General features: G+C 42.8%; 1 protein-coding gene across 2 annotated transcripts in view; it reads left to right on the top strand.

Annotated features, from left to right (window-relative positions):
• The window catches only part of LOC139152954 (major vault protein-like), a 40,160-nt gene extending 27,766 nt beyond the window's left edge, over positions 1-12,394 (top strand). For both annotated transcript variants that reach the window (XM_070726418.1, XM_070726419.1), the window contains exons 12-17: positions 1,917-2,052; positions 5,112-5,323; positions 7,813-7,929; positions 8,803-8,929; positions 10,496-10,684; positions 12,107-12,394. In XM_070726418.1, coding sequence (XP_070582519.1) covers positions 1,917-2,052; positions 5,112-5,323; positions 7,813-7,929; positions 8,803-8,929; positions 10,496-10,684; positions 12,107-12,229 — 904 coding nt within the window. In that variant the 3' untranslated portion in view covers positions 12,230-12,394. The remainder of the gene's footprint in view (positions 1-1,916; positions 2,053-5,111; positions 5,324-7,812; positions 7,930-8,802; positions 8,930-10,495; positions 10,685-12,106) is intronic.
• Positions 12,395-12,841: the final 447 nt, after the last annotated feature.

Here is a 12,841-nt window from a genome sequence, read left to right as displayed (position 1 = left end):
GTTAAAAATATTTACTTATTTATTTAATTGGATTTGTATGCCGCCCCTCTCCGAGGACTCGGGGCGGCTCACAGCATATATTTAAAAAAAGAACAGTAATATAATCCAATTAGTACTACAATATTAAAAACAATTAGAAAAAAGATTAACCTAAAAAATTAACTTATTAACTAAACATTCAGCAATCATATTTAAGGCATTCTTCCTTAAGAAGTGACTTAAGTGGTCAAACTATTCTACCAAGGGAATATAAAAATGGTTGATCTCAATTAGCAATATCTGTACAACATTTATAAATCTTGGATGACTTTAAAAATACACCTTTAGGTCAAAAGTATATGTTTCAATTGAAAGGCACGAGAGGCCATCTAGCTATTTAAATTATCCTATTTAAATATATTTCAACTAATACATTTTCAACTACCAGTAAATCTTAAACCTCCTTTCATTTTTAAATGTGATCTAATCCTAAGTATGGCAACGCCATATGGTACATCTGCTTTATCAAATATTGCCTTAATTGCCTTAATCCTCCATTCTGACTTTCTTAATGAATTATTTACACTTCTGCTTTGAAAACATTTAAATATTGTCTGAGTTGTTGCACAACACTAAGGCGATGTTTGATTTTAACTGTGGCTTGTAAATCGCAAAGGTGCTTTTCTTCCTGGAGGCAACTGGACTGTCTTTGTTTTTCCTTTGTTTTACTTCTCATCCAAAATGTTTCACTGAAGAAGCTTTTTGGATGAGAAGTGAAATATCTTCGCCCAGAATCCTTCAGGAGTTGAAAGGCATACAAAATAACAGAACACCGTATGAAACTAGACTTACAATCCTGGGCCTAGAAAGCTTAGAACTAAGACGCCTTAAACATGATCGAAGTATTGCCCACAAGATTATATGCTGCAATGTCTTGCCTGTCAACGACTACCTCAGCTTCAACCACAACAACACAAGAGCACACAACAGATTCAAGCTTAATATTAACCGCTCCAAACTTGACTGTAAAAAATACGACTTTAGTAATAGAGTTGTTAAGCGTGGAACTCATTACCAGACTCCGTAGTATCATGTATCACGTATCAGGAAAGACTTAATGAACTTAATCTGTATAGTCTGGAGGACAGAAGGAAAAGGGGGGACATGATCGAAACATTTAAATGTGTTAAAGGGTTAAATAAGGCTCAGGAGGGAAGTGTTTTTAATAGGAAAGTGAGCACAAGAACAAGGGGACACAATCTGAAGTTAGTTGGGGGAAAGATCAAAAGCAAAATGAGAAAATATTATTTCACTGAAAGAGTAGTAGATCCTTGGAACAAACTTCCAGCAGACGTGGTTGGTAAATCCACAGTAACTGAATTTAAACATGCCTGGGATAAACATATATCCATTGTAAGATAAAATACAGGAAATAGTATAAGGGCAGACTAGATGGACCATGAGGTCTTTTTCTGCCGTCAGTCTTCTATGTTTCTATGTTTCTATCATCCCCTAACCCCCAACATTTTACCCTTAGACTGTCCACGGTTGACCTCTCCAGATTCCTAAGAGGTCAATAAGGGGCGTGCATAAGTGCACTAAAGTGCCTTCCGACCCCTGTCCAATTGTCTCTCCTATATCCCATATATCTTCTCTTCTATCCCAATATTTTTCTTCTATTCTCTCATTGATTATTTTATCCTTTACTCTCTCTTCTATTCTTTCTCTAATTCTATTTCCTCGAAGGTGTCCTCTATTACCTTCATTGTGTATTGGACAAAATAAATAAATAAAATAAATTTTTAATTAATAAACAATTAATAAATAAAAAAGCACCTTTGGGACCTGGAAGACTGAGAATCTCCATGGACATGTCGTTTTACTGTCATCTTTTCAGATTTTCTTTGTAACTGTGGATGTATCTGTTTTCCCACCAGGCACTTTGAGATTCCTTCAGCAGCTGAAGCAACCCGCCTTTTCTCAGTCCCAGATTTTATAGGTGATGCCTGTAAGACCTTGGCCTCACGCATTCGGGGAGCAGTGGCAGCTGTCACCTTTGATGATTTCCATAAGGTGAGTTTAACCTTAGCTTCTCCTCCAGGACTGTTGTCCCAGTAGAAACTCATTTGCCATTTACCCCTCAACATCCTCTGGATTTGGTGACCTCTCTTACGTGTAAATCCCTATTGATTTTTAAAGTTGGTATAAAGTGATCCCTCGTTTTTTGCAGGGGATGCGTTCCAAGACCACCCGTGAAAAACAAATTTCCATGAAGTAGAGGAACTATATCTTTTATGTATTTAACGAGTATTTGGACTTTTAAAACCCACCCTTTGCATTAAACAATCATTATGTAATGTTTGTGATATCCTACCAGTTTCTTTAATAGAGTACAGTAGTACTGTAGAAGAATTTTATGAATTTTTAATGGACTTAAAATTTTTAATGGATTTAAGCCCTCTTTGAAAACCTGTGAAATGGCAAATCTGCAAAAGATGAACTGCGAAGTAGCGAGAGATTACTGTACTGCCCTTTAAAACCAAGTGCTAAAATATATGGCCTCCCTTCCGTGAGGTTTTATTTAGCCATTAACACAGATTGGAAAAGGTGAGAGGTGTGACTAAGTAGAATAAATAGAATAGAATAGAATAGAATTCTTTATTGGCCAAATGTGATTGGACACACAAGGAATTTGTCATTAGTGCATATTCTCTCAATGTACATAAAAGAAAAGATACATTTGTCGAGAATCATGAGGTACAACACATAATGATTGTCATAGAGGTCAAATAAGCAATGAGGAAACAATCAATATTAATAAAAATCTTAGGATACAAGCAACAAGCTACAGTCATACAGTCCTAAGTGGGAGGAAATGAGTGATAGGAATGATGAGAAAAAATTGGTAGTAATAGTAGTGCAGACTTAGTGTATAGTTTGATAGTGTTGAGGGAATTATTTGTTTAGCAGAGTGATGGCGTTTGGGAAAAAACTGTTCTTGTGTCTAGTTGTCTTGGTGTGTGGTGCTCTGTAGCGGCGTTTTGAGGGTTGGAGTTGAAACAATTTATGTCCGGGATGCGAGGGGTCAGTAAATACTTTCATAGTCTTCTTTTTGACTCGTGCAGTATACAGGTCCCAATGGAAGACAGGTTGGCAGCAATTGTAATTGCTCCACATTTTCAACGTTCAGTAAACTTTTGTTGAGACTTGGGCACTGTAGGAGGAATCCACTTTCTAGGTAGTGTTTCTTTTTAGTAGAAAGGGGAATTAAGAGCTGCTATTATAGTTTCTCCAATGCTTCTTCCTAGTCTGCTATGGTCTCGGAAGCAACAAACTGCCAGTGCTGGAATGGAGGCCTTGAAAGAATGGAAGGCTCTTGTCCTTAGACTGCCTTCTTCCTTTTATTAGTCTCTCCCTCCTTGCTGCATGTCAAGGAACAAAAAGACAGAGAATAGGCATTTGATTCCGGGACTGCCAAAATTCATGCAACTGAGTGTGCCGAGTGATCTCTAAGTTTTCAAAGATACACACACACACACACAGGAAGTCTGGATTTCTAGGAGATATCCAGGTGACAGCTTAGAGATACGAATAATGTTCAGTAATACAAGTCAGATACATTAAGTGTATAAAATATTATTTACTTTGGCAAATATCTTCGTCAAGAATAGTTCTGTTAAATCAGTCAATACATATACAATGCTATAAGGCTTATTTGTTCAGCTTACAAATACACAAACCACTATTTAACACACACTTTCTATTACAGTAGTCACAGAGAACATAGAAATACCCGAGAGAGAGAAAATTACACCTCTGGCTCCCTCTTGTGGCCATCCATAACACTAACTCTTAAAGCAATAGCGTTTCAATACATTTAAGCATATACAGTACTGTATTGTTGGTTTGTTTTTATATATTGCCAAACCCAACCAGTTATGTACATAATACTAACAAATTTGATTGGAGTTTTGCTACCCAGGTAAGATAAAATCAAGAGAGAAAGGCTTGAGGGATCCTTAATGCTGTCTGAGCTTGGTTGTTTTTTTGCAGACAAAGATTTTCCATGTGAGAATGCGGTGACCTGCGCGCTGGAGGAGAAATGTACTTTAGGCCAGTGTTTCTCAACCTCAGCCACTTTAAGATGCATGGACTCCAATTCTCCGAATTCCCCAGCCGGTATGGTTACTGGGAAATTCTGGCAGTTGAACTCCACACATCTTAAAAAGTTGCCAAAGTTGAAAAACACTGCTTTACGTGACTGTGAGGGAAGTTACTATGATGACAGACTTTTTTCCCCACCCAATATATATTTATTAAATTTTTCCATTTTTTAAAAAAGTACATAATCATATTTACAGATGAATCTACATCATATATACATTCCTATCGACATTATCTTCTAATTACTTTTAGATTTCTTGATATTTTATTTCGATGTTTCTTTTGAGTTTCTTTTTTTTGTCCATTGGTACCATTTTGTCCAGGTTTCATAATAGTCCGATTCTTTTCGATTATTAAGTTCCATTGTCAATCTGTCCATCTCTGCACAGTCATATTTATTGATTGATTGATTGATTGATTGATTGATTGATTGATTGATTGATTTTGTATGCCGCCCCTCTCCGGAGACTCGGAGCGGCTAACAGCAATAATAAAACAGTGTACAATAGTAATCTAATACTAAAAACGATTAAAAACCCATTAATATAAAAACCAGACATACATTCATACATACCATGCATAGAATTGTAAAGGCCTAGGGGGAAAGAGGATCTCAATTCCCCCATGCCTGACCGCAGAGGTGGGTTTTAAGTAGCTTACGAAAGGCAAGGAGGGTGGGGGCAATTCTAATCTCTGGGGGGAGTTGGTTCCAGAGGGCCGGGGCCGCCACAGAGAAGGCTCTTCCCCTGGGGCCCGCCAACCGACATTGTTTAGTTGACGGGACCCAGAGAAGACCCACTCTGTGGGACCTAACTGATCGCTGGGATTCGTGCAGCAGAAGGCGGTCCCTGAGATAATCTGGTCCGGTGCCATGAAGGGCTTTATAGGTCATAACATGATGACAGACTTTTTGAAGGGGTTAATATTTAATATTTCTGTTCTTGAATTTTCTTACTTAATGTTCCTAGAACTCAAATCGCCTGATCTGTGCTGCTGTCTTCGGGTTTGATGGACAAGGGGCCCTGCGCAACTCCTTGCGCTTTGCCCCCAATGGCCTAGTCATCAGCAGTGTGGACATTCAAAGTGTGGAGCCAGTGGACCAACGGACACGGGACGCCCTTCAGCGCAGTGTGCAGCTCGCCATTGAGATCACCACCAACTCTCAGGAAGCCGCTGCTCGGTATGGAGCATCTGGGGTGGGAAACAACCATGTTTCCTCTATTCACTTCTTATTATTAACAACATGTGTATATTTCCCCTAGAATCACTTGGCAATTTAAATTTATTTGTTTGATTTGTTTGATCATTAACTCAAGGCAGTGAACATACCTAATATTCCTTCCACCTATTTTCCCCACAACAACAACTAAACAATGCCGGTTGGGAAGAGCCTTCTCTGTGGCGGCCCCGACTCTCTGGAACCAGCTCCCCCCAGAGATTAGAACTGCCCCTACCCTCCTTGCCTTTCGTAAACTCCTCAAAACCCACCTTTGTCGTCAGGCATGGGGGAATTGCGACATCTCCCCCCGGGCCTATACAATTTATGTATGGTATGTTTGTATGTATGTCTGCTTAATAATGGGTTTTTTAAAATATTTTAAATTGTAAATTATTAGATTTATTATGAATTGTTTTATTGTGTTGTGAGCCGCCCCGAGTCTATGGAGAGGGGCGGCATACAAATCTAATAAATAATAATAATAATAATTAAGAGATGAGTTGTGCTGAGTGAGAGTGACTGACCCAGAGCCACCCAACCAACTTAATGACTAAAACTCAGAGTCTCCTGGTGATTAAAGCTGTTTTCCCCAAGGAAGGGATTATAACAAGGGTGGGAGGTCTCTTGAGATTGCAGAAAAAGGCAACAGAAGAACCTGCATTGATTCTGCGGTGACTACAGGCTTTTTGTGAGCATAGACTATGGATTTCTACCTCCAGCCAGGGAAATGAAAAGGATTGCTGAAGGTTTTAGGAGCTGCCAGAAAAAAAGAAATTTTGATACAGAGGGAACCCGCTCTCTTTCTGAATAAGCAAAACCACAATATGGAAAAGTTCTTGTTTTGATCACTGCTTTACTTTCCTTGGCTTTACAAAGGTTAGATATGAAGATATGTGACAGTCCCACTATTTCTGTGACTTCTGAAGTGTCTGCTCTTGCTGTCCTAATTCAACTATAGCTCTGACACTTTAAGGACACTTTGAAACTCCTAAACCTTTTCTCCGTGGCCATTCAGATTTCTAAGACTGTTGCTATAAAGGGATATAGTTTGGATTCCCAGGAAGGAGAGGGTACATTCCCAAGGAACAAGAAACCCCACAGTTCTGACAGTTTGTGTGAGAGAAAGAGGGTGAAGGCAGCTGCTCCTTAACAGTTCCTAGAGTGGGTGTTTTATGTGGTATGGTAGCCTGCTCTAGTTTGGTAACATTCGGTCCAGAGGGTAGGAACAACAAAGAAATACACGTGGAAGAATCACGTGTATTTCTTGGGTTTTGAAGGCTGACCGTTGCTTTTCAAACAACCTACCGAATTCTCACCAATGACTTAGAGTGGTACCTTAGTACTCATCATTAATGGTTTCAGGAGCTGATGAGTACCAAACAATTTTTCTCTACAAGGAATAATATAGTGAGTCACAAGGCAGCCAACATTGACACATTTCAGCTTATATGCTGAGTACCAAACGAACAGTGAGTACCAGAACAAAATTTCCACATCAAAATATGTTGAGTACCAAATTCAATGAGTTTCAAAGCAGTTGAGTACCAAGATATTCTCCAGCTTCTTGTTTTCTCAAAATGGAAACAGCCTGTTCTTTCCTTCCTGACAAAGTCTCTTCCAATTTATACCTGGAGAAGGCCTTTGAGCTTTTCCCTGAATAAAGAGATGGATCTGAGGTAGGCTTTGTTGTGATTGGTCTACATCCGGCTCAGCTGGTCACGGATTTCGAGGACCAGGACAGAGGAGTACGGGCATCTTCAGGCCAGTGTTCTTGTCAGTAGAATCTAAGAAAGACTGGAGGGGAATCAGAGACAGAGGGACCACAAGAGGGTGTACCACACCCCAGTTATAGTAGTGCCCGAGTCAGAGGATGCTGGGGACTTTGAGGAGCAGGAACCCCTATTAGATGCCAGAATAAGGAGGATAAGATCCAGGCATGAATATCTCTATAGAAGAGGTCATTGGTATTGAATATCTCTATGGGACGTTTGGCCACACCCTGACAGTATATATAGAGACTGTTCGATGGAAAAAGTGGAAAAACAACGTTTGTAGTAGAAGACAGAGCCTGGGAGCTGAAAGACTCTCCTATTCCTCTGGATCTTTTGATTCCCATGTTTGTTTTGAGCTGAAAAATGTCTTTGGACAGAGTGAATAATTAGTCAAAGAAGAAATATCAGAATGAGAGATTTATGGCTTTCTGCCTAGCATCCTGAGCTCTCGTTATCTATTGCCAATGAGAGAATGCAGCCAGCATCACATTCCATTGAGTTAACTCTTGTATTACAGAACTGTGTTTGATAAAATAGGCTTTGCTAGGATAGTTTTTGAATCGGAGCGTGAATTGGGTCATTATTCCTAATAATTGATCCGGCAGACAGAATGGGCTTATTTCCATTTCGGGTGTTCATTTCCCCCTGACCCACTGCCATCACATCTCTCTCTTCCAGACATGAGGCAGAGAGGCTGGAGCAAGAGGCTCGGGGTCGTCTTGAACGGCAGAAAATCCTCGATCAGGCCGAGGCAGAACGAGCCCGGAAGGAGCTCCTGGAGCTGGAAGCACTGAGGTGAGTGTGCAGGCTCCATGTTGTTTTAAGGCCCAACTTTGGTCGTTTGTTCCAAACTTAGTCCTGCTCTTTGAGGTTCCAGGCCGCATTCGTTAGCTAAGAATCGTGAGAGCTGGACTACTCCCTTAAATCTGGAGATGGAAAGCTTTGATTGCATATTATGACTGTACAGTAGAACCCCGACTTACGAGACTAATTGGTTCCGGAAGGAGGCTCGTAAGTCGGAACGCTCGTATGACGAAACATTGTTTCCCATAGGAAACAATGTAAAGTCAATTAATCCGTGCAACAACAAAAAAAACCGCTGCCGCCGAACGCGGAAGTTAGCGTTTGGCTTCAGGAGACAGCTGCGAAGCGGCGCGGGTGTTTTAAAACGTCGCAGCCAGCCTGGGGGGCTCGGGGGCTTCCCCCCGAGCCCCCCAGGCTGGCTGCGACGTTTTAAAACACGCGCGCCACTTCGCAGCTGTCTCCTGAAGCCGAACGCGGAAGTTAGCGTTTGGCTTCAGGAGACAGCTCCTTGGCGCTCGTATCCCGAATGTGAGCTCGGGAGGCGAACAAAAATGTCGCTCCCCTCCCAGCTCTTATCTCGAGTAGCTCGTAAGTAGAGCTGCTCGTATGTCGAGGTTCCACTGTATGTATGTTTTCATATATTGGGGTTTCTTGTTTTTTAGACTTTTTAAATGTATTGTTATTTTAGATTCTAACTATTAGATTTGTCCTTATATATTGTTTTTATCATTGCTGTGAGCCGCCCCGAGTCTATGGAGAGGGGCGGCATACAAATCTAATAAATAATCATAATCATAATCATAATCATAATATTGAGGTGCAGCTTCTAAAGGCCTCCCTGCTTCCTCTTTCCTGCTTTCCCAGCACGGCTGTGGAGAGCACCGGGGCAGCCAAGGCAGAAGCCCAGTCTCGCGCAGAGGCAGCCCGGATTGAAGGAGAAGGAGCGGTTCTGCAGGCTAAGCTGAAGTCCCAAGCTACTGCCATAGAGACGGTGAGTTCTGCCAGTCCTCCCACGAAGCTTTCTAAGTTAACTAGCTTCTTGATGGTGGCTGCGACTGCTAATCTTCCCTCCAGTGCTGAGCGTCATGGGATGTATCTGGAAAATCAGATATATAGCCCAGGTACATGCATCATATATCTGAAAAGTAGAGTAACTGATTTTGCATCTTTCCAACCTACTCTAATCATTTCTCTGGCCCCCCTCCACCCGCTTGTCTGTGTTTAGTACTTAGTCCTGGGCTAGAGGTTCAGTTAAGTCAGTGTTTCCCAACCACATGGTCAGGTGTGCTGCGAAGAAGGAAGCTCAGCTTCTGGTCTCGCAACTTTTTGCTGAGAGTGCGAAGAGCAAAAAGTTGAGATCGGAAGCTGAGCTTCCTTCTTTGTGCCTTCCAAGTTTCCTGGCAGCTGCAGCGCCCCGCCAGGCTGGAGCTTCCCTGGTGGCGGGAGCAGGTGAGCTTTGGGGCCCGGCAGGAGGAGGGCGCAGCGGCAGCGGCACCAGGCAGTAGCCACTTGGCGGTGGCAGGGTGGTCAGCTGCGAGCCAGAACTCCAGGACAGAGGCTCCGACGGCGGCGGCTGGACATGTTGCTGTACACCATACATGGCTGGCACTTGCCTGCTGGCTGGGCCGAGACAGAGGCTCCAGCCCCACGCCTATGCCCAGCGCAATGCCAGCATGTACGGCATCTAGCAACACGTCCAGCTGCCGCCGTTGGTGCCTCCGTTCCGGAGCTCTGTCTCACAGATGACCACCCTGCCGTCGCCCCACGGCTACTGCCCAATGTCGCTGCTGCAGCATGGTGTACAAGAAAGAAAGAGAGAAAGAAAGAAAGAAAGAAAGAAAGAGAGAGATAGCAAGAAAGAGAAAGAGATAGCAAGAGAGGGAGAGAGAGAAAGAGGGAGAGAGAAAGAGAGAGAAAGCAAGAGAGAGAGAGAGAAAGAGGGTGGAAGGAGGGTGAGGGAAAGACATAGAGGGGGGAGGGAAGGAGGCAGAGAGAAAGAGAGCAAAAAAGAGGAAGGAAGGGAGAAACAAAGAGGGATGGAGAGAGAGAGGGAAAGGAAGGAAGAGAAAGAGGGAGAGAGAGAAATAGAGTGAAAGGGAGGAAGAGAGAGAATTTTTTTGCCCAAACTTTTTTTAGCGCCCCCCCCCATGTTCCCCAGGATTTTGTAAATGTGAACAATGTGCCGCGGCTCAAAAAAGGTTGGGAAACACGGAGTTAAGTAGCGAAATACTTAGCTGAATAGGGCACACATATCAAAACTGCCCTCTTGAAATTCACTGGATTAGAGTTGGGAGTGAGCACATTATTTGATCTTTTTTCCTTAAAAAAAAAGAGAGGTAAAGAAAGGAGCAGAACAATTCAAACAATGTATATGTAAAGTTTCTCATTCGTACCATTACTGCAGGCTGAGAAAAAAAATGTGGTGCATTGCTTTCTGGGCAACCTTCGTATTTAAGAAATCATATTGGTAGCTCCTTTTCTTCCCCTCTGATGTTTGAATTCTGCCTGTGTGTCCCACCTTTTTCTCTCCCTCCCTCATTCTCTAAACTTTTTCCAGGAATCGGAACTGCTGCGTCTTTCACAAGCTCGGGAACAAGAGCTGCGCTTCTCCAAAGAGCAAGCCGACCTGGACGTGGCCCGGGCCGAAGCTCTGGCTGCTGTTGAAGTCAAGAAATTTGAAGCTGTGATCAAATCCCTGGGAGCCAGCACTATCCGTGACATTGCAGTGGCTGGGCCAGAGATGCAGGTGAGAAGCAGAGAAAGGAAGAGGGGCTAGGAGAACACTGTCCTTCCAAATAATGAGTTGCATGAACCTGATAATTTACTCCTGTGATGGTGAATCTATGGCACACGTGCCATAGGTGGCACATGGAACCACATTGTAGGGCACGTGAGATGTTGCCTTACGTCAGCTCCAGCATGCATGCACGCACTGGCCAGCTGATTTTCTGTTTTGCCCTCTGGATGATTCAGGAAACTTCCCTGAACTCTCCGGAGGGCAAAAAACAGCCCAATGGGGAAACAGGAAGTCCATTTTTCCAAATTTCCGGTTTGCCTGTTTGGCTGTTTTTTCACAGTTGCAGGCTTCAGTCACCTTCAACCCTTATAGTTTCCTCCCAGGCTGTCTCGGGCATGCGTGTCCAGTGGGCACAAGCACACCTGTCGGCGCAAGATTTGGCTTCTGTGCATGAGCAGCAAGCAAAATATTGTGTGAGGATGCAGGCGTGAGTGAAATTTCGGTGATATTTTTGCTTCCGCACATGCTCAGAAGCAAGAAAAATGGTGAAAACCACTGAAATCTCCTTGTGCGAGCGCCTTCGTGCAAGATTTCACCTGCTGCGCATGTGTAGCAGCCAAATCTCATACGGGGGTACCTGTGCGCATTTAAGGGACACACAGCTGTGTGTGCATCCTGAAAATCTACGGGACCGCCTCTTGCCACACACCTCCCAGAGACCAATAAGAGCACACAGAGTTGGCGTCCTCCAGGTCTTGTTGACTAAGCAATGTAGGTTGGCAGGGCCACAGGGGAGGGCCTTCTCTGTGGCTGCCCTGGTTCTATGGAACCAACTACCCCCTGATGTCTTTACTGCTCCCACCCTACTGGCCTTCCATAAGGCCACGAAGACCTGGCTCTGAGAGGCAGGCCTGGGGGTCATGAATTGTACAACTTTCATGGCCATACTGTATGAATGGTGTGTATGCATGTAATTATGTCTTTTTATAATAAATGGAATTTTATCACGGGGTTAGTTTTAGATATTGGATTCAACTTCTTTTATTGCTTTGTATCTTTTGTACTGTATTATTATTTTGTAAGCTGCCCTGAGTCCTTGGGCGCATAGAAGTCGAATGAATGAATGAATGAATGAATGAATGAATGAATGAATGAATGAATGAATGAAATAAAACAAACAAACAAAACAAAATAAATAATAAAATAAAGTAAAGTAAATTAAATAAAAATAAAAATATTTTTTTAAAAATCGCTACCTGAGCCTAGTACCTGACTGCTCCGGTAGGAGGCCACCTGTGGTTGTAAGTGAAGGACTACCTGTAGTAGGAGCAGCCACCCATCTCTGGTGCCCCAACGTTGATAGGAAATTAGAAACATTCATGAGATTTTGAACCCCTGATGCGTGATTTTTTGCTTTCTATTCCTTTGCAGGTCAAATTGCTCCAAGGCCTGGGAATCCAGTCCACCCTCATTACAGATGGTTCTTCTCCTATTAACCTCTTCACAGCTGCTGGAGGATTGCTGGGCATTCTGCCCAAGCCTTCGGAGACATAAAACAGAAAGCAAAAGACGCCACCCCAGTGGAATCCTGTCATTATTTAATGAGTGCCTTACAGGAACATGGCAGGCGACCATGTGCTATATAACACTGTGCTTCACCAGAATGTATGAATCTTCTGATGGGGGGAAAAGTATAAAATAAACCACTTATGCATATCATCCTCTGCTTTGTTATTCATCTTTTTTTGGGGGAAAAAACCCCAATTGCTCCTGGGAATCTGGATAGGTGGAGTGGTGGAATCTTGATTGTTGTGGGAGAAAACTCAGCTGGAATGCTGGAATGTGGGGAGAGAAGCATGCATTGTGACGTCATCAGATATGTATGTGTGTGTGAATGTGAGAGAGAGAACACTTAAGCATTATGCTGAGCCATTTGTTTCTCTGCATCTTATGCGATTTTGCAAATCTCTCCCAGGAAAAATGGATTGATCAACTAATGGAAGGTGAGACCAGGGCCCTCCTGCCCAACTTTGTCCACTTGCCTAAAATTTAATAGAATCCAAATAAATAAATAATTCTACAGTTACACTTACTGCAGCAAAAGTAAATCTTGCCACAGTGGCAAGATCTGCTACCATCTTGTGGTTGTCCCTGTTTTTGCATATG

Source organism: Erythrolamprus reginae, chromosome Z (assembly GCF_031021105.1).
Source record: "Erythrolamprus reginae isolate rEryReg1 chromosome Z, rEryReg1.hap1, whole genome shotgun sequence".
NCBI classification, from domain to species: Eukaryota; Metazoa; Chordata; class Lepidosauria; order Squamata; family Dipsadidae; genus Erythrolamprus; species Erythrolamprus reginae.
Note: the sequence above shows the minus strand (reverse complement) of the source record. Positions and strands in the feature narration are given on the sequence as shown.